At 39.0% G+C, this 20288-nt stretch overlaps 1 protein-coding gene across 1 annotated transcript in view; it reads left to right on the top strand.

Annotated features, from left to right (window-relative positions):
- The window catches only part of LOC138750515 (guanine nucleotide exchange factor VAV3-like), a 280714-nt gene extending 262324 nt beyond the window's left edge, over positions 1 to 18390 (top strand). The window contains exon 27 of the mRNA XM_069912593.1: positions 14304 to 18390. Coding sequence (XP_069768694.1) covers positions 14304 to 14360 — 57 coding nt within the window. The 3' untranslated portion in view covers positions 14361 to 18390. The remainder of the gene's footprint in view (positions 1 to 14303) is intronic.
- The last annotated feature ends 1898 nt before the right edge of the window (positions 18391 to 20288 follow it).

Raw genomic sequence — 20288 nt, 5'->3', positions numbered from 1 at the left:
AAATTACATAGATCAAGGGAGAAGGAAGTTGGGAGGAGATAAGAGGTAATAGAAAATGCGTCAAAAGGTGTGAGAGGTGGAGAGGCAGGTTGACAGAGAAACCATTGGGAAGATGGGTGGGGAATGAAAAGTACAGGGTTGGATAAAGAAGTGGGAACTGTGGAATCAAACTGGGGTCAGGGTTACCTAAAATTACAGAAACCAATGTTCCTGCCATTAGGTTAAAGACCATTCAGGAGAAATATGTTTTATATATCATACATTTTGCTCCTCAAGTCATAAACTGTGGGAAAAGGATGAGACACAACAGGCTACTGACGCTGTGATTGTAGAAAACACATCAGAATGCTGGAGGAAGGGTGGGGGGGGGGGTCATGTGATGCGGTAGGTGATGTCAAGCACCCTCACAAATCCTGTGGGATTTAATTAAAAAAGTACCATTTAGCAAAGTTTTTAAAAATCAAAATATTTTAAAGTTAATATAAAAAACTCAATAAACTTTTAAGTATGTCACCGAAAAAAGAAAAAAACTCCTAAGCTGACTCCGACTACAAAATCTGAAGAGAGGAAAAAAGAAGCTGGCCCTACCTTAACATCGAAGCTGAAGTACCATCAGGACCCACTGGAGAAGACCCAGATGAGGGAACATCCTCTTTACATTTGAATCACAAAGATGGCACCAGAGGAAAAACTAAAAATGCTTCGCACATGCACGAGAAGTCGGCCAAGTGCAGTGCAACAGAATATCAGAGCAAGAAAAAAATTCAAAAAGTTTTAAAGAGACAGACCAGCATCTCAACTTAGAACACGAAGGAGGCACCAGCCCAGTGGAAGAAGCATCAAAAGAATATGAAAGTGAACAAGACACATCAAGTTCAGAAGATGAACAGACTGGAGGAGAGAAAGAGGTTTATTAAAAAGGAAATAAGTAAGAGTGAATCCAAAATTGAAAAATTTCAAATTAAAATTAATTTGACTTTGTAAAATAATTTAAAGTTGTCAAATGGGTCTATAAATAAAGTTTCAGAAGAAACGAAACAAGTTAAAGAAGATCTGACAGTTAAAGTAGATGAATAACATTACACTGAAAGTGGATAAGTTGGAAAATAAAGTTAAAAGCGTTCGAGATAATGTGCAACATGTTGAAGAAAGATCTAATATATGTCTGGTCTAATTTTGATGCATGAAAAATTGATGAATAAAGTTGACATTTTGGAGAATTACAGTAGAAGAAATAACATTAAAATAGTGGGATTATCTGAAGGTAAAGAAGGAGATGATGTGATTCATTTCTTCCAAGAATGGATACCGAAGATATTCGGAGAAGAATATTTTGAAGATAAGATCTTAATTGAGAGAGCCCACAGAGCTTTAAGTGTTATGAGTCCAGAGGACCCCAAAACCCAGCAGTAATAGATATGCACCACGAAAAAGGGTTATTAAACAAAAGTTGCTTTTAATTATCTTTGAACATGAAAATAGAATCAAACTTTAACTTATCTCTATTGACTTACTTAACCTAACTTAACCCCCTTCTAATTCTAAGTGCACGTGCATGTAATGTGTGTGTAAGTTCAGCAAAGTTCTTTGGTTCATAGTCCAATCTCACTGGTTGCAGGCAATTCTTGTACTGTGCACAGAAGTTAGTATTAATAAAGTTCACCAGGTGTTTAACAGGTAAATGGTTACCACTCAGGAAAATTCTTGTTGGTTTTCAGAGAGAGCGTTTTTCTTGTTCCAGGACATCCACAACTGATTCCTTTTTAATCAGCCACTCCAGTCTTGCTGAAGAAACTTTCCCCCTTCAGGATTCTCCAGATCATAACCTCTTTCTTTCAGGTCACCACAGAGTTCCTTTCTGTTTCTCCTATTCAAAGGGAAACACCAGACAGCCAGTCCTCTCCTTTGACAAGGCCGTCTTCCAAAGCTTGCCAGCTTGTCCGTCTGGAACCGATGTCATTGTCTCTCCTCTCTCTCTCTCACTCCATCCAACTCTGAGACCAAAGCCTGCTTTTTTCTGCTCTCTGCCTGCCAAGATCACCTGACCTTCCAGACAGTAAATGTTCTGTTTTCCAGACAAAGCTGCTATTGCCTGTTGTTACATTTGTTGCCTTTTGCAGTATTCTGCAAAAGCTCTTTGTAAAAATCTGTGTTTTAAAGTGTCTGTGTGTGACCTGCTCTAACAAACCTTTCCTCATTTATCTCCCAAACACCTCTATATACTCTGTCACATAAGACCTAACCAACTCCGATCCAGAGGCCCCAATCTATCCTCGTTAAATTTTTAAATCATCAGGATAGAGAGAGGCTTCTAGGTTTGGAGATGAAAAGGGCTAAGGATCATGGTCCTTTGAATTATGAAGGAGAAATAAAATTTTCTTTTATCCAGATCTGAGTCAAGCTTCGTGAAAGAGGAGAAAAGTATTTAAACCTGTTAAAAAAAGTTCTATATGATAAGGGTTATAGATTTGTAATGTGTTATCCCGCTACTTTGAAGATTTTGTTCCAGCTCAGCAGAATATTTTCTTTACTAATTTTGTTTAAGATGAAGATTATGCTCAAAACTTGCCTAAAGTGAGTAGGGTTCTGATTCGTCACATTGAATGATGCAATGATTTGTTTTTTTTCTTGCTGATTTGATTATCTATTCTCTTTTTTGATAGATAAGAGAATTGAAATGATACGATGTTATCTTTTTTCATTAGGTGGAATTGATATTTTGGTTAATTAAGTCTTATTCATGTGGGGCTCAGGAGATGTGTTGGGTTGATTTCTGTTGGTTGTGTTTTCGTGGTGTTGTCATGACCCATGAAATGAAAGGAGGTCGCGTTGTTCGTAGCACTTACTGGGATGGATTTTCCTTTTTCTTTCTTTAGTAATTAAATATGTAACATTTTTAATTGGATTGCAGGTGGTAATGCTCAGGACCGAATGATCTTATGGAAATTCTTCTTAGATACAAGAGATGAAAAGGGATTTTAAAAATAAGGAAATTATGAATAAAACAATTAAGATTATAAGTTTTAATATTAATGGGATTAACAGGAAAATAAAAAGAAAGAAGATATTGTCTAACATTAAGAAATTAGAGGTGGATATAGCTTTTTTACAAGAAACTCATTTAACTGAAAGAGAAGACCTAAAATTGAAAAGAGATTGGGTAGATCAAGTAATTTTTTTCTTCATTTAACCCTAAAGCAGGTGGAGTAGCAATTTTATATAGGAAAAATTTACCAATTAAAGTTTTGAATCTTGCTACAGACCCTGCAGGGTCCTTCAGGGTTCTCCAGATGATCCTCTTTCTTTCAGGTCACCTTTCAGATCGCCAGTCTTCTCCCTTGACCAGACAGCCTTCCAAAGTTTGCCAGCTTTGCCCCTCTGGAAATAATTTCTGTCTCTCACACCATTCTTCTCTGAGACCAAAACAGTTCTCCTCTGCCTGCAAAGATCACATGCTTTCCCAGGCAAGCTGCTGTCGATACTTTGTTGCCTCCTGCAAAAAGCATTCTGCAAAAGACCTGCAAATATTCTGTTTTAAAATGTGTGTGTGCAAACTGCATTAACAATTCCTCCCAAACCACCTCTAAATACTCTGTCACAGTATATGGATGGAAATTAAACTCTATGTCATTAAAAAGGAAAGATTTTTGTGATTTTATAAGACAACATATTAAACTATTTTGTGATATGAATTTACAGTTGATGGATGATGTTTGTTATTTGGGATGCATTAAAAGTATATTTGAGAGGACAAATAATAAGTTTTACTTTGAAAATTAAAAAGGAATATATGGGAGACAGATAAATTAGAAAAAGAAACTGCATAGGGAAAAAAAATTCAAAAATTACCATCGGAAGACAAACTTAGGTATTTCATTAATAAAAAGTTACAGTATAACACAATGTCACCTTATAGAACAGAAAAAAATGATCCTTAGATCTAAACAAAAATATTATGAATTAATTGAGAGATCTCATAAAGTCTTAGCTTGGCAAATTAAAGGCAGAACAAGCCTCGAGAACAATCAATGAAATACAATGAGATAAATAAGAAGGTGATATTTAAACCTCAAGAAATAAATGAAACTTTTAGGAAATTTTATGAAAAATTATTTGTCACAAATAATTTGCCTAGATTAACTAAGTTAGATAAAGATCACTTGGATTGACCATTTACTGAACAAGAAGTTAAGGAAGCACTTAATTGTTTACAGAAAAATATGTCTCCAGGAGAGGTTGGATTTCCTGTGGAATTTTACAAAGAATTTTAAGACTTAATAATTACTTTATTTATTCAAGTAATAGAACAAGCTTCTAGTGTGCATATTCTTCCAGAAACTTTTTCAACAGCTATTCCTAAAAAAGACAGAGATCCATTAAAACCAGCTTCATATAGTCTTATTTTGTTATTAAATGTTGATTATAAAATTAGGGCAAAGATATTAGCAAATAGAATAATTGTCTTCCTGAATTAATAAGAGTAAAGAGGAGTTGATGAGGCTTTATGGGACACTGGTGAGACCTCATTTGGAGTAACTGTGTGCAGTTTTGGGCCCCCTATCTTAGAAAGGATGTAATGTTGTTGGAGAGGGTGCAGAGGAGATTTACTAGGATGATTCCTGGAATGCAAGGGATAACGTACGAGGAGCGTTTGGCAGCTCTTGGGTTGTATTCATTGGAGTATTGGAGAATGAGAGGAGATCTCATAGAGGCATTTTATATTTTGAAAGGTTTAGATAGAGTGGATGCGAGTAAGATATTTCCCTTGGTGGGTGAATCGAAGACAAGGGATCATAGTCTGAAAATTAGAGGTTATCCATATAAAACAGAGATTACAAAGAACTTCTTTAGCCAGAAGGTCATGGATCCGTGGAACTCACTGCTGTATGCAGCAGTGGAAGCCAGATCACTGGGAGTATTTAAACAAGAAATAGACAAGTATCTCACTAGCAAGGGCATCAAGGGATATGGGGAAAAGGCCAGAAATTGGAACTAGTGTAGAGTAGCTTAGTGTAGATTTACAGAACAAACTCGATGGGCCTAGTGGCCTGTTTTGTTCCTTTGTCTTGTGATCTTGTGATCTGGCATAAGAAATGAAATAGAAACAGAAGTGATGTCATGTGATAAGACTTTTGGTGAAAAAGATATTACTGGAACCAGAGGCATTTTGGGCAGAAGGATTGAAGATACAATAACTAGAAAAGGTGCTGTTGTGTGTTATTCCTGGACAAAGGAGATACAGAATAAATTTCTTTTGAATGAGGAAAACCATTTCTGACTGTCTCTTTAAGATAAAGAGGGAAGTTCAAACGTATCCTTTTCTATATGGCCACTTTGTTTAACCCTTATCTGGGCTTGTGAAATCATCGTGAAAGAAAATATCCACTTTGCTGTCTGTTTGGAAAGAGGGCAGATTATTCATGTGGAACACAGATTCTGAAACCTCCACGTAAGGGACAGAAAATCATTTGTATGAAGAAACATTGCTCTGAAAACAAGTTTACAAAAGAAATTTGTGAGTTTTAAAGAGATCTAATGACATTTCAGCAAACTTCATTATTGCTTTTGAGCAACAATTTAAAAGAATCTAATGCCTCACGCTTGCTCTGTGATTGCTTTTGAACAGCAGTAAAGACTTATGGTTTAAACTTAAAAGCTTTCTGATACCAAACTTTTAAATAATCTCTTCAGAATCAAGCTTAAACTGTAATGGTTTTAACACACACACATACACACACACACACACACACACACACACACACACACACACACACACACACACACACACACACACACACACACACACAAAAATTTATATTTGTACATAGTGGGGTTACATTTGGAGTTAAGTAAGAAGTGTTTGATAGTAATAATTTAAAAAAATATTTTGATGTTACCATTGTCTTGGTTATTACCACTGCAGCTGATCTAGTGTACACACACACACACACACACACACACACACACACACACACACACACACACACACACACACACACACATTTGCGCATAGTGGGGTTAACCTAGAGTAAAGTTTAGAGTTAAGTGAGAAGTGTTATGTTATTTATTATTAATAATGTCTTTGGTAATTACCATTGCTGCTGGTTTAGGACATAACACTGTAGGAACAGGTCTGGAAAAACTTGAAAGCAGCTGGATGTGAAGATGGGGAGCAAATAGAGAGACTCTCACAGAACTCTGTTCGAAGAGAGGAGGAGCAGAGGGAATGGCAGCCAAGCCAGGGGAAGCTCCTCTTGCAAAACGTGGGTCATCAGGGAAGCCAGCAGTATCCCTGATGACTTCATCTGCAAGAGGTGCATCCAGCTGCAGCTCCAGACAAACCAAGTTAAGGAACTGGAGCTGGAGTTGGATGAATGCCGGATCATTTTGGAGGCAGAGGGGGTGATAGACAGGAGTTACAGGGACACTATTACACGTAGGAGGCAGGAGGAGGGGAGATGGGTGACAGGAGAGGGAAAGGGAACAGGCAGACAGTGTGGCCATTTCCCTCAATAACAAGTATACCAGTTTGGGTATTGGCAGGTTGGGGAGGTGAAAAATGACCTACCAGGGACAAGCCATGGCGATCAGGTCTCTGGCATGTAATCTAGTCCTGTGGCCAGAAAGGAAAGGATGGAGAAGAGCAGTGATTGGGGATTCCATAAGGGAAAGATAAAAGGTGCTGTGGAAGAGATTGTGTACCTGATGGTCATATTGTTTAACATGTGGCTAATGATATGGTCCAGGAGGAAGGGCTTCAGGTCTGGATCATTAGGCTCACTTCCTAGGAAGGTGGGATTTGATAGAGGTATTTAAAATTATGAGGGGGATAGATTGAATAGCCTCATCCTTTGAGAGTAGGTGAGATTGAAACAAGAGGTCATGAGTTAAGGGTTAGGGGCAAAAGTTTAGCAATAACACAAGAGGAAACTTCTTCACTCAGAGAGTGGTGGTTGAGTGAATGACCTTCCAGAAGAGGTGGTTGCAGCAGGGTCAATTCTGTCATTTAAGAGAAGGTTGGATGAGTGCATGGATGAGGGTGTTGGAGGGTTATGGAGAGGGAGCAAGTAAGTGGGACAAATGGAGTTCACTGATTGTAAGAAGATACCCCAATTTAAATGGACAGATCAAATTAAATATTTAGGTGTTAAATTGGCTAAGAATTTAGATCATTTGTATGATTTGAATGATTTATCTTTCATAAAATTAAAAATGACTTAAATAGATGGAAAGATTTACACATAACATTTAATAGGTAGAGTTAATTGTATCAAGATGAATATTTTTCCTAGACTACAATATCTTTTCAATCTATTCCTTGTAAAGTTCCTCAAAAAATTTTCAAAGAATTGAATTCTATTGTTAGGAAGTTTTTGTGGAAAGATAAAATGGTTAGGGTATCTTTACAAAAATTAACCTGGAGGTATGATCTGGGAGGTTTGCAATTACCGAATTTTCAAAATTATTGTCAAGCAGCAGAAATGAAATTTATTAATAGAATTTTTGATTTAGAAAATTCATTAGTATGGGCTAATATTGAGTTAACTAAAATTGGGGAGAAGAAGATTGAGCAATTTATAAATGGAATTCTAAATTACTACTTATTTCTAATTTACCTATTTGAGACATCTAATTGAATTATCGAGGTTGATAAATGAGGAAATAGGAACACGGGGAAGATTTCAGGTAAGTCATCCTTTTATCAGAATTAGCGTTTTCATTTTACTCTTAATAATATAGAAAAGGACACAGTTGAACTTCCCTCTTTATCTTAAAGAGACAATATGGGATCCGAAAGGAATTAAGACTGTATAAGTTTGCTATGTAGCTGGTCATTTTATTTCTTTTCAAGGAATGAAAGAAAAATATGAAATACTACAAAGTTCCCTTTTTTATTATTATCAAGTTAGAGCTGTATTATTGGATAATTTTGGACATCCTTTAAAGTTGCCAAGGCAGTCAAAATTTGGAATTCTACTTATGGAAGGTGGGAAGAAAAAAATTGTATCAGAATAAAATGCCTAAGATAGATTTGCATAAATCTAGATTAAAGTGGGAAAAAGATTTGGGAATAGCAATTGATCAGGAAGATTGGAGAAATTTATGTAAAGATAGCATGACTAAGATTGCAAATGTGGGATATAGATTAGTTCATTATAATTTTATACATCAGTTATATTTAACCCCTGAAAAATTAAAGAGATACAATTTAATTTCTTCAGATTTCTGTCTTACGTGTCATAAAGAAGTAGGTTCTTTTTCACATTCTACTTGGTCATGCGACACTATTAAACCTTTTTGGACACAACTTAAGGAGATTTTTGAGAAAATTTTTAAGATTAAATTGTTGATGGAACCAACATTAATTTTGTTTGGTAATGTTAAAATATTGGGTTTGAAATTAAGATTAAGTAGATATCAGAATGTGTTTTTGAGATTAGCCTTGGCTGTAGCAAGAAAATGCATAGAGATTACTTGGAAAAATGAGATTGATATAAGTTTGCAATAATGGCAGATGGAATTGAGATCATGCATTCCACTGGAAAAGATTATGTTTAATTGACTTGATAATTATCCTTTTTATTGGAAAATGTGAAGCCCTTATTTAAATAATAATGGGTTTTAAATTTTGAACTTTCTTTGGCGAGTTGTGGTGATGTTACCCTATTCCATGGCATTTAATTTTGTTATTGATGGGTCTATCTCCTTCCTTTCTTTTTTCTATCTTTGGGGTTGGGAGTAGTATGGAGAGGGAGAGGTGTTGGGGTGGTGGGAGGGAGTGGGGGAGGAGGGATTTGGTATATACCACCTTGTTTTTGTATATAAATTATTAAATTTGAATATATTTGAATGTAATGAGGATTAAAATTTTAAATAAAGTAGTAAAAATAAATCAAAAGCAAAAGATTTTAACCTTTACATTCTGGCCCATGATTATTATAAGAGACATTAATGACTAATACATAATAATTACAGGTAAAAAGTAAATATGATAAATATAAGATTAGAAACCAAAACTTTATGCTTCTTGTAAAAGACAGATTTTAGTAATTGGTCAATTTAAGTAACCAGTCTTAGTTTTAATCCACACTTGCCGAACGAAACCTTTTTTGTCAGGAACTGTATCCACGATTTTCCACAGCAACCAGAATCGTCCATGATAATTAAAATATCTCTGCATACAAAATTACATTTAGCCTTAGACTATTTTTGTCTTTCTTGTAATAATAAAAGATATTCTTTAATCCATCTTTCCCAAAATAAATCCGCAATAAACTGCACTTGTCTCCATCAGCGTCTTGCATAAATATCTTTCTGAAATTGACCCAGAGGCATTACAGGTTTAGATTTAAGAAGTAAGAGATGATTTGGTTTAAGTGCCTTGATGTCATTTGAATCAACAGAAATTTTCGTTATTTTTTTTTCTTTGGCTTGGCTTCGCGGACGAAGATTTATGGAGGGGGTAAAAAGTCCATGTCAGCTGCAGGCTCGTTTGTGGCTGACAAGTCCGATGCGGGACAGGCAGACACGGTTGCAGCGGTTGCAGGGGAAAATTGGTTGGTTGGGGTTGGGTGTTGGGTTTTTCCTCCTTTGCCTTTTGTCAGTGAGGTGGGCTCTGCGGTCTTCTTCAAAGGAGGTTGCTGCCCGCCAAACTGTGAGGCGCCAAGATGCACGGTTTGAGGTGTTATCAGCCCACTGGCGGTGGTCAATGTGGCGGGCACCAAGATATTTCTTTAGGCAGTCCTTGTACCTTTTCTTTGGTGCACCTCTGTCACAGTGGCCAGTGGAGAGCTCGCCATATAACACGATCTTGGGAAGGCGATGGTCCTCCATTCTGGAGACGTGGACAACTATTTAAAATAGCTTCGATCTCGCACAAAACTGTCCTTGTACCTTTTCTTTGGTGCACCTCTGTCACAGTGGCCAGTGGAGAGCTCGCCATATAACACGATCTTGGGAAGGCGATGGTCCTCCATTCTGGAGACGTGGACAACTATTTAAAATAGCTTCGATCTCGCACAAAACTGTCTGAAGATGGTCATCATTCAGTATTTGAAGATTCAAAATGGAATTAAGAATTTTCTTGATTGAGCTAATCATTTTTTCCCACACACCTCCATGATGTGATCCTGTGGGTGAGTTAAATATCAACTAATTTCTTTCTGAAGTAATGAATCACGTATTCGATGTTGATTCCAATTTTGAACTGCTTTGTAACTCTAGTTGAGCTCCTGTAAAGTTAGATCCTTTATCAGAACATAATTCCTTTACTTGACCACTTTTGCCAATAAAACATCAAAGAACATTGATAAAAGAGTCTGTATGAAGCGATGACGCTACTTCAATATGAATTGCTCTTGTAGTCAAACAGGTAAAAATAGCTCCGTATTCTTTTTCAACACTTCTTCCTCGTTTTATTTGCAAAGAACCAAAATAATCAACTCCCATGTAGGTAAATGGGCTTCATTAGGTGAAACTCTGTCCTGTTGCAAATCTGCTATTTGTTGTTGTCCAGGTTTAGCATTTGAACATCGACAATTAATGATGGTCCAATATTTCAGGCATAATTCTGACAACACATGATTACAACCAGCATGACCTGTTTCCTCACATATATGTCGAATGATCAATTCAGAAATAAGAAATTCTTCAGCTAATAATAGTACAGAGCAGTAAGGAGAAGGTTAGAATGAAAACAATGAAAGTTTGTAGTAAGTATTTGAATATGGATGGGCAGGTGATAGAGAAGGGAAATGCTCTGGAAGAAGATGAAGGGCAATTGTCAGGAAAAGTAAATAATGTTGTTCTTAAAGATGAGGGAAAACAGGGATTAAAAAATGGGAAATCCCTGAAATTCATATATTTTAATGCCAGGAGTATTGTAAAAAAGGTGGATGAGCTGAAGGTGTGGATTGATACTTGGAAGTATGATGTGGTAGCGATTAGTGAGACATGGTTGCAGGAGGGATGTGATTGGCAACTGAATATCCCTGGGTTTCGTTGTTTTAGGTGTGATAGAGTCGGAGGGGCAAGAGGAGGTGGGGTTGCATTGCTTGTCAGGGAAAATATTACAGCGGTGCCTAGGAAGGATAGATTAGAGGGCACATCCACGGAGGCTATTTGGGTGGAACTGAGGAGTAGGAAAGGAGAGGTTACACTTGTAGGGGTGTATTATAGACCACCCGGAGGGGACCGAGACCTAGAGGAGCAAATCTGTAGGGAGATAGTAGATATTTGTGATAAGCACAGGGTTGTAATTATGGGAGATTTTAATTTTCCACATATAGATTATTCTGTGAAAGGACTGAATGGGTTAGAGTTTGTGAAATGTGTGCAAGATAGTTTTTTACAACAATATGTAGAGGTGCCGACCAGAGAAGGAGCAGTGTTAGATCTACTGTTGGCAAATGGGATGGGTCAAGTGACGGAGGTTAGTGTTGGCGAGCACTTCGGGTCCAGTGATCATAATGCCATCAGCTTCAATGTCATTATGGAAAGAGAGAAATCAGGGCCAAGGATTGAGGTTTTTGATTGGGGAAAAGCTAGATTTGAGGAGATGCGAAAGGACTTGCAGGGTGTGCATTGGGACAATTTGTTTTATGGGCAGGATGTAGTAGAGAGATGAAAGTCTTTTAAAGATCAGATTTTGAGAGTGCAAAAGCTTTATGTTCCTGTTAGGTTAAAAGGAGGGGCAAAAGGTTTGAGAGAGCCGTGGTTTTCAAGGAATATTGGAAACTTGGTTCGAAGAAAAAGGGAGGCGTACATTAGATATAAGAAGCATGGAGTTAAGGAGATGTTTGAAAGATACATTGAATGTAAGAGGAATCTTAAGAGAGGAATTAGGAAAGCTAAAAGAAGGTACGAGAAAACTATGGCAAGCAGGGTGAAAACTAATCCAAAAGAGTTCTACAAATATGTTAATGGTAAGAGGAAAGCTAGAGACAAAATTGGTCCCTTAGAAAATCAGAGTGGAAAACTGTGTGTGGAACCTAGAGAAATGGGGGAGATATTGAACAGTTTCTTTTCTTCGGTATTCACTAAGGAGAAGGATATTGGGAGAAGTGGGATAAAAAAAGCAAATTGGGTAAATATGGGGAATATAGAGATTACAAAAGGTGTAGTTTTAAGGCTTTTGAAGAATATAAAGGTGGATAAGTCTCCGGGACCGCACGGGATCTTCCCCAGGACATTGAGAGAAGTGAAGGAGGAAATAGCAGAGGCTCTGGCGGTAATTTTTCAAATGTCATTAGATATGGGGATAGTGCCGGAGGATTGGCGCATTGCGCATGTGGTTCCGTTATTTAAAAAGGGTTCAAGGAGGAAGCCTGGCAACTATCGGCCTGTAAGTTTGACGTCTGTGGTAGGTAAATTAATGGAGAAAATTCTTAGAGATAGTACTTATAAACATCTGGATAGACAGGGTCTGATCAGGAGCACTCAACATGGATTTGTGGGAGGAAGGTCATGTTTGACCAATCTGATTGAATTTTTTGAAGAGGTGACTAGGAATGTGGATGAGGGTAGTGCAGTGGATGTTGTCTATATGGACTTCAGTAAGGCCTTCGATAAGGTACCACATGAAAGGTTAGTTAGGAAGGTGCAGTCTTTAGGTATAAATTTTGAGATAGTCAAATGGATTGAACATTGGCTGAAAGGGAGAGGCCAGAGAGTGGTAGTGGATAATTGTCTGTCAGGTTGGAGGCTGGTGACCAGTGGTGTGCCTCAAGGATCTGTATTGGGCCCATTGTTGTTCGTTATATACATTAATGATCTAGATGATGGGGTGGTGAATTGGATTAGTAAATATGCAGACGATACTAAGATAGGTGGAATAGTAGATAATGAAGAAGGTTTTCAAGGATTGCAGAGGGATTTGGGCTGCTTAGAAAAGTGGGCTGAAAAATGGCAGATGGAATTTAATGCTGATAAGTGTGAGGTGCTTCATTTTGGTAAGAAGAATCAGAATAGGACATATGTGGTAAATGGGAGAGCATTGAGGAATACAGAAGAGCAGAAAGATTTAGGAGTGACGGTACATCGTTCCCTGAAGGTAGAAACTCACGTGAATAGGGTGGTGAAGAAGGCTTTTAGTATGCTGGCCTTTATCAATCATTGCATGGAATATAGGAGTTGGGAGGTGATGTTGAGATTGTATAAGACGTTGGTGCGGCCTAATTTGGAGTTCTGTGTGCAGTTCTGGTCGCCTAATTATAGGAAGGATATAAACAGAGTGGAGAGAGTGCAGAGAAGGTTTACCAGAATGTTACCTGGGTTTAAGCATCTAGAGTATAGGGAGAGATTGGACAGATTAGGTCTTTATTCTTTGGAGCGTAGAAGGTTGAGAGGGGATTTGATAGAAGTATTTAAGATTATGAAAGGGATAGACAGAGTGGATGTGGATAGACTATTTCCGTTAAGAGGAGGAAAGATTAAAACAAGAGGACATGAGTTAAGAATTAAGGGGCAGAGGTTTAGAGGTAACATGAGGGGGAACTTCTTTACTCAGAGAGTGGTAGCCGTGTGGAATGAGCTTCCGGGAGAAATAGTGGCGGCGGAGTCAATTGTATTATTTAAGAAAAGGTTGGACAGGTATATGGATGAGAGGAAGATGGAGGGTTATGGGCATTGTGCAGGGAGGTGGGATTAGAAAGGGGTGTTTGGTTCGGTGCGGACTAGAAGGGCCTAATGGCCTGTTTCCGTGCTGTAATTGTTATGTTATATGTTATGTTAATATACTTGGATGTTTCACTTCTTCTGGCATCATGTCCCATTTTGGTTATTCCTCCCAAAATGAAGAACTTCACACTTATCTGCATTAAACTCCATCTGCCACCTTTCAGCCCACTCTTCTAAGCAGTCCAAATCCTTCTGCAGTCCCCGAAAACCATCCACACTATCCACAATTCCCCCTATTTTTGTATCATCCACATATTTACTCACCCAATTTACCACTCCATCATCCAAATCATTAATGTAAATGATGAACAACAAGGGACCCAACACCGATCCCTGAGGCACACCACTTATAACTAGCCTCCATCCTGACAGACAGTTATATACCATGACTCTCTGGCACCTATCTTCTAACCACCATTGAACATATCTGACTATCTCAACATTAATCCTGAGTGCCTGAATGTTCCTCACCAACCTTCCATGTGGAACCATATCGAAGGTGGGGTGAGGACCACACTGGGAGATTCGTTTGGGAGTAACTAAATGTGTTACCTCAGTTTGTGTTTGTGTTTTTCTTTTCTATTTTCCTTTGGATAGTTATTTTAGGTTTTTTCTTTTTTCCTCAGGATCTGGCATGGCTCAGGTGGTCAGAGGTGGGTGGCCGAAGACAAAGGGCTGGTTGAGGAAGGGACCCAGGCTGGTAGAAGAACAAAAGAAATGTCACGATAGTAACCCCTGGGGCAATGGCTAAAAGCATAACATTTGAAAATTTCAATGTCAATGGTTTGAACAGAAAAAGAGTCTTGGCACATATTCAGAAAATGAGAGTGGATCTGGCCCTCCTCCAAGAAACCCATTTAATGGAGCAAGAGCATCAAAAGTTAAAAAGAGGATGGGTGGGCCAGGTATTAGCCTCTTCGTTTGGTTCAAAGGCAAGGAGGTGTCAATTCTGATCAGGAAGAGTGTTCCAGTGCAGGGTATGACTGCAGATAAAGCAGGTAGATTTATAATGGTTTGCTGTCAGATATACTCAGAATCCTGGACAAACGTAAATGTATATTCCCCCAACATAGACAAGGAAAAATTTATGCAGGACAATTGGCAGAAGGAAAAGAGAATATTTTCATTAGGGGAGATTTTAATTTCACTATGGACCCTGTTTTGAACAAGTCAACAAAGAAAATAGCGAAAGAGGGACAACACATGCTGCTACTGACAGAATGAGAGAGCTGAATTTGATAGATGTATGGAGACGGAAGGATCTGAGGGAGAGGGATTATTCTTTCTACTCAAGACAGCATGACTTCTACTCTAGAGTAGATTTTTTTCTTGGCTTCAGTCCATATAGGATCATAGAGGCTGAGTACAAGTGAGACTTCTCTCAGATCATTCTCCCCAGTAGTTAAGATTGAGTTGCTGGATAAGCGGGAGACAGTGTTGCTGTTAAAGAAGCAGGAATTTTGTACTTGCCTAAGAACACAGATAGACATGTTTTGTGAGACCAACAGTGCCTCTACTCCAGATAAATTCCTTTTATGGGACACCCTCAAAGCTTATTTGAGGGGTCAAATGATCAGATATACTAAAACAGTAAAAAAAATACAGGAGGAAGGTGGGTGAATTAGAGCAAGTGATTGCTCATTTAGAAAACGTCTTCCAAATATTGGGCTTAGAAGATCAATATAGGGTTTTAACAAACAAGAAGCTGAAATATAAAACATGTTTCAAACATACAACATGGAAAAGGCCATATTACAGTATAAGCAAAAATACTACAAATTAGGGGAAAGAGCCCAGAAGGTCGTTGCATGGCAGTTGTAATGGAGTATATATATTTGGGAGAATTTGGTAAAATTAGAGTAGGTTGCATACATACACACATTTTAAAACATTTTAAATATTGAAGAATTAATATTCAGGAACATTGCACAAACTATGGAGAATGTTATGTACATTTCACAAGTTGGTGCTAACTGAAATGACATCATGAAATGAATAGACCATTGTTTGGAAGAGGTGACAAACTGGCTGTTTGCAAGTACCTACAGGGTGCTCACTCAAAGGTCAATGAGAAGTTTTGTTTATCTAAGACAACAGATGGGAGCAGAAGGATAACTCCTGTTGTTTGCTGAAGAAGGTGGGGTTTTTTGCAAGTGAGAGAATCACATGGGCTTTCTGGCAGTTGGAGAGAGAGAGGGAGAGAAGACAAGCTCTCTCAGCCAGTGTGAGTGTGACACTGAAAGCACCTGAACAGGGCAAACCAGGAAGCTGGTTGAAACCGAAAGCTCCAGAGCAGTGGATGGCTGGAAGTGCTATCTGACTGATGTTTCTCTTGGAATAAGTGGAACATTTAGGAACTCTGTGCTGGCCTGAAAGAAAGAGGTTATCATCTGGAAAACCCTGATGGAGAAAGTTTCATCAGCGAGACATTGAGGTGACTAATGGTGGTACCTCAGTTGTGGAAATCCTGGAACAACAAATCTCTCTCTGTAAACCCTACAAGAACCTTCCCGAGCAGTAAACATTTACCTTTTGAGCACAAAAGCCTGGTGAACTTTATACATGTTAAATTCTGTGCACAGTCTAAGAATTGCCTGCATCCAGAGTATGTAAGCTACTCTAATTTTACCAATTTATCTCCCAAAAACATTCCCAAATATTCCATCACACCAGCAACGAGCATCGAAGGCACTTCATTCAGAGAATGGGTGGAGTGTGAAATGCGCTGCCATCTGATATAGTGGGTGCAGGCTCAATCTTGAGATTTAAGAATAAATTGAATAGATACATGGATGGGAGAGGTTTGGAGGGTTATGGAATAGGAGCAGGTTATTGGGACTAGCTGAACAATAGTCAGCACATACTAGAAGGGCCAAATGGCCTGTTTTCTGTGCTGTAGTATTCTAAGATTTTCAAGGATATAGCTGGGTCTCGTAGGGAAGGTTGAATGTAGCTGGTCCTCGGTTAACGTGTCAATATGCAGGCAACAGGATAATAATCTCTCTCAGGGGTTCGGAGTCACTATAAACTGACACCTTTGGATGGCTGTTGCTTCTGGGTCTATTGTGGGGTTTTCAGAGGTATTGTTAGGTCTGGGCTTCCATTTAGGGTTTGGGTTCTGGTTAGTTGGGGAGTTCAGTTTTGGGTTATTTGGGGGGTTAGAGTTAGGGTAAGGTTGAGGTTGGTTTTGGGGTAGGGGTTTGAGGCAAGGTGGGGGTGAGTTGGGGAGTTTAGATTTGGGCATGCACTGCATACTCTATCTGTTTTGGCCTCTCTGTTTTGACCCCTGTTTTAATCCCTCTGATTCAACCCCTTTGTTCCACCCCCCCCCCCCCCCCCCCCTCATTCCCAGGTCTCTATTCCAAGCCCTCTTTTTCATCCCCTCTGTTTCAACACCTCTCTTTCCACCCCTCTGATTCCATGTTCTGAATACTCCTATCTGCTTTGACCCCTCTATTTCGACCTCTCTGTTTTGAACCCTCTATTTTGACTCCTCTAATTTGATCCCTCTGTTTCAAGCCCTATGTTTATACACCTTGGTTTCAAAATGTCTGTTTCGACCCCTCCGTATCCACCCTTCATTCCCAACCATCATTTTTCACCCATTTCAAACCCTGTTCCGAACCCTCTTCTTCAATCCCTGTTATGCCCCCCTATTCCGTCCGCCCTGTTTTGACACAATTTTTTCCCCCTGCTTCACCCCCTCTGCTTCTTTCCTCTGTTTCCCCATCCCTCTGGTTTCCCCCTCTGTTTCCACCCATTTCCACCCCTGTGTCCATCCCTCTGTTTCCATCACTCTCTTTCCACCCTTATCTACCTCCTTTTTCAACCCCTCTGTTTCCACTCATCTGTTCCACCCCTCTATATCCAACCTTCTATTCCACACATCTTTTTCTTTGCCTTTGTTTCCAACCTTCTGTTTCATACCCTCTGTTTCAAAGTCTCTGGTTCCACCCCTCTCTTTCCACCCCTCTTTTTCCACCCCTCTGGTTCTACCCCTCTGGTTCCATGGTCTGAATACTCCTATCTGTTTTGACCCCTCTGCTTCGAACCCTCTATTTTGAACCCTGTTTTGACCCCTGTGTTTTGTCCCCTCTGTTTCCTCCCTGTTTATAACCCTATAGTTATACCCTCTTTTTCAACATGTTTCAATCCCATTCTTTCCACTACTCTGTTTCCACCCTCTAAATACTCCTATATGTTTTGATCCCTCTATTTCAAACCCTCTATTTTTTTCCCTCTGATAATACACCTATATTTATATTCCTCTGTTTTGACCCCTCTGTTATGTCCCACCTGTTTCATCCCCTCTGTTTCCACTCCTCTATTAACACCTAATCTCTTTCCTCCCCCCTGATTCGACCCCTCTGTATGAAACCCACAATAGTGCACTCAAGCTGCCTTCGCTTGGTAGTAATTGATTTTTTTAAAATTGTGACTCTATACTTTGTAATTGTACTGTGCAGCAGTATGAATGTAATAGCCACATTAAACTACTCACCGAAAGACCCTTCTCACTGTACTAGGTGATCTTGGCATTTCCTGTCAGTTTAATTGCAATGTCAAGCAGGCAACGCCATTCAGGAATGGACAAAGATGTCCCGTTTGAAGTTGAAAATCAAAGAAATTGTGTAACTATGTAAATAAAGCATTTAAGAAATAAAGTTTTTAAAAATCAGAATGCAGTTTTAATAAAGTTTTTAAAAATCAGAATGCAGTTTTAATAAACTTTTTAAAATATCATGTAACAGTTCATCATCGACAATTAAATGATTAGAATGAACATCGTCAATGTAGAGATTAGTTGTGAGGATGTGGATATTAAATGTTCCTCACCTTTGCAGAGTCAAAATGGCGGTTAACCAGAGAAAGAACAGTAACTCATTTCTGACTTCAGTTGAAGCACGAATAACTGTCTAACACTCACCAGGTTGGGTGGACTGTGTCACTCTGAATATGACTTGATATTGTGCATAGACAGAATTCTGTTGGCTTGATAATAAATGAGGTAAGAAGCTGGATAAAGGTGTAAAATATTGATCCCAAAATTATAAAGACCAATGAGAGTTTCAACTTGCAATGTTACAGTCAAACCTCATTAAAACAGTCAAGAGTGTTCACCGGCTCCCAAAACTGGGAAGGACCCAAGTACTTGGTACAGACTAGAAGGGTTGAAGGACTGTGAAGTGTGTTGTAATGTTCTATTGTTCTATGGTACGTGAACGTTTACCTGCATTGTTCCACCAAACCAAGTCGAGCAGAATTGAATGTTGGAGCAAAGACAACGAATACACCAAATGTCTCTCTGCTTCACACATCAAATCTTCCTAATGTTTATAAATTAAAGTGAAACATGAACATCACCTCATAGACTTTCACCACATTGTACCTCACTGACGAGAAGGCATCCTAATCTTGAGCAGGCAACATTGATGATGGTGGGACATTTATCTCCCTGTTCTTAATCTAAAAAAAGCACAAAAAATCAATATGTTCCATCTCAGATTTTAAAATCTTGGTGTGTTGGACTCCAGTGGAATCTTGGTATGTTGATGGTTTATGGCGATTAAGTGGCAGGAAATGTTCCATTAATCCTAACTCTCAACACACCAGAGGAATAAAGAAATCGCTATCAAGTCACCTGACGAAAAGGAGGATTTTACTCTGCTGGAAAGAGTGCAGACGTGGGGGGGGGGGGAACACTAGGGTGGGGGGGGCAACCTGGGGTGGGGGGGCAACACTGGGAAGGCTGATGGCTTGTTTTCACTGACACTGAGGGTGACATTAATGGAAGTTTATAAAATAAGGAGGGGCCTTGATAAAAAAGATGGTCAGTCTTTTGCCTGGCATGAGAGAGTCTAAAACTAAAGGGTGCATTTAAATTGAGAGGGGAAAGATGTCAAAGAGGCCTGAGGGCCAATGTTTTCAGTAAATGAAGGTGTAAGGAACGAGCTGCCAGGGGCGGTGGTAGGGGCATACTTTTACAAAGTTTCAAGGTATATGGATAGAAAATGTTCACTGTGTTATGGGCTAAAGACCAGTGTGTCTCTTCGACCACACTGGTCCATGCTTAATTCAGCACAGACCGATGTGGTAGAAGAGCCTGTTTCTGTGATGTGTAACTTCTGTGACTTACATTCCAGAACTAACTGACAATGACCTTGTCAAACCTTTCTAGTCTGGCACATCACTCAACACATGGGAAATTCCCTATATACTCATGTAATAGTCACATTTTTTGGACTACGTTTTTGACCTTGGTAAGTACCTGCATTATTCAAGGTGTCAGGAGCACAATTGGCTGGGACCAGGAGGTAAGTCCACGGTCGGGGCATCGGAAGCTCAGATGGCTGGGTCGAGGCTTCACTATCAGGGTGTCAGGTGGTTGGGCAGTCAGGGCCGAAAATAGGGGGGAGGGTTGACTTTTACACAGGTCATATAAAAACACCTGATTTTTTTGGGGGGAAAGGGAGGGGGGCTCAACATTATTGATGATTATACAGTATTGCACACAGTCCATCCTGCTCACAGATCAGAATTACATTCATAGTCATAAACATGTGTCATGAAACCTGTAATTTTGCAGCAGTATTCTGTAGAACAAGGTGCAA

This window comes from Narcine bancroftii, unplaced genomic scaffold, assembly GCF_036971445.1.
Source record: "Narcine bancroftii isolate sNarBan1 unplaced genomic scaffold, sNarBan1.hap1 Scaffold_160, whole genome shotgun sequence".
NCBI classification, from domain to species: domain Eukaryota; kingdom Metazoa; phylum Chordata; class Chondrichthyes; order Torpediniformes; family Narcinidae; genus Narcine; species Narcine bancroftii.
The sequence above is the reverse complement of the archived record's forward strand: the minus strand, read 5'-3'. Positions and strand labels throughout refer to the sequence as shown.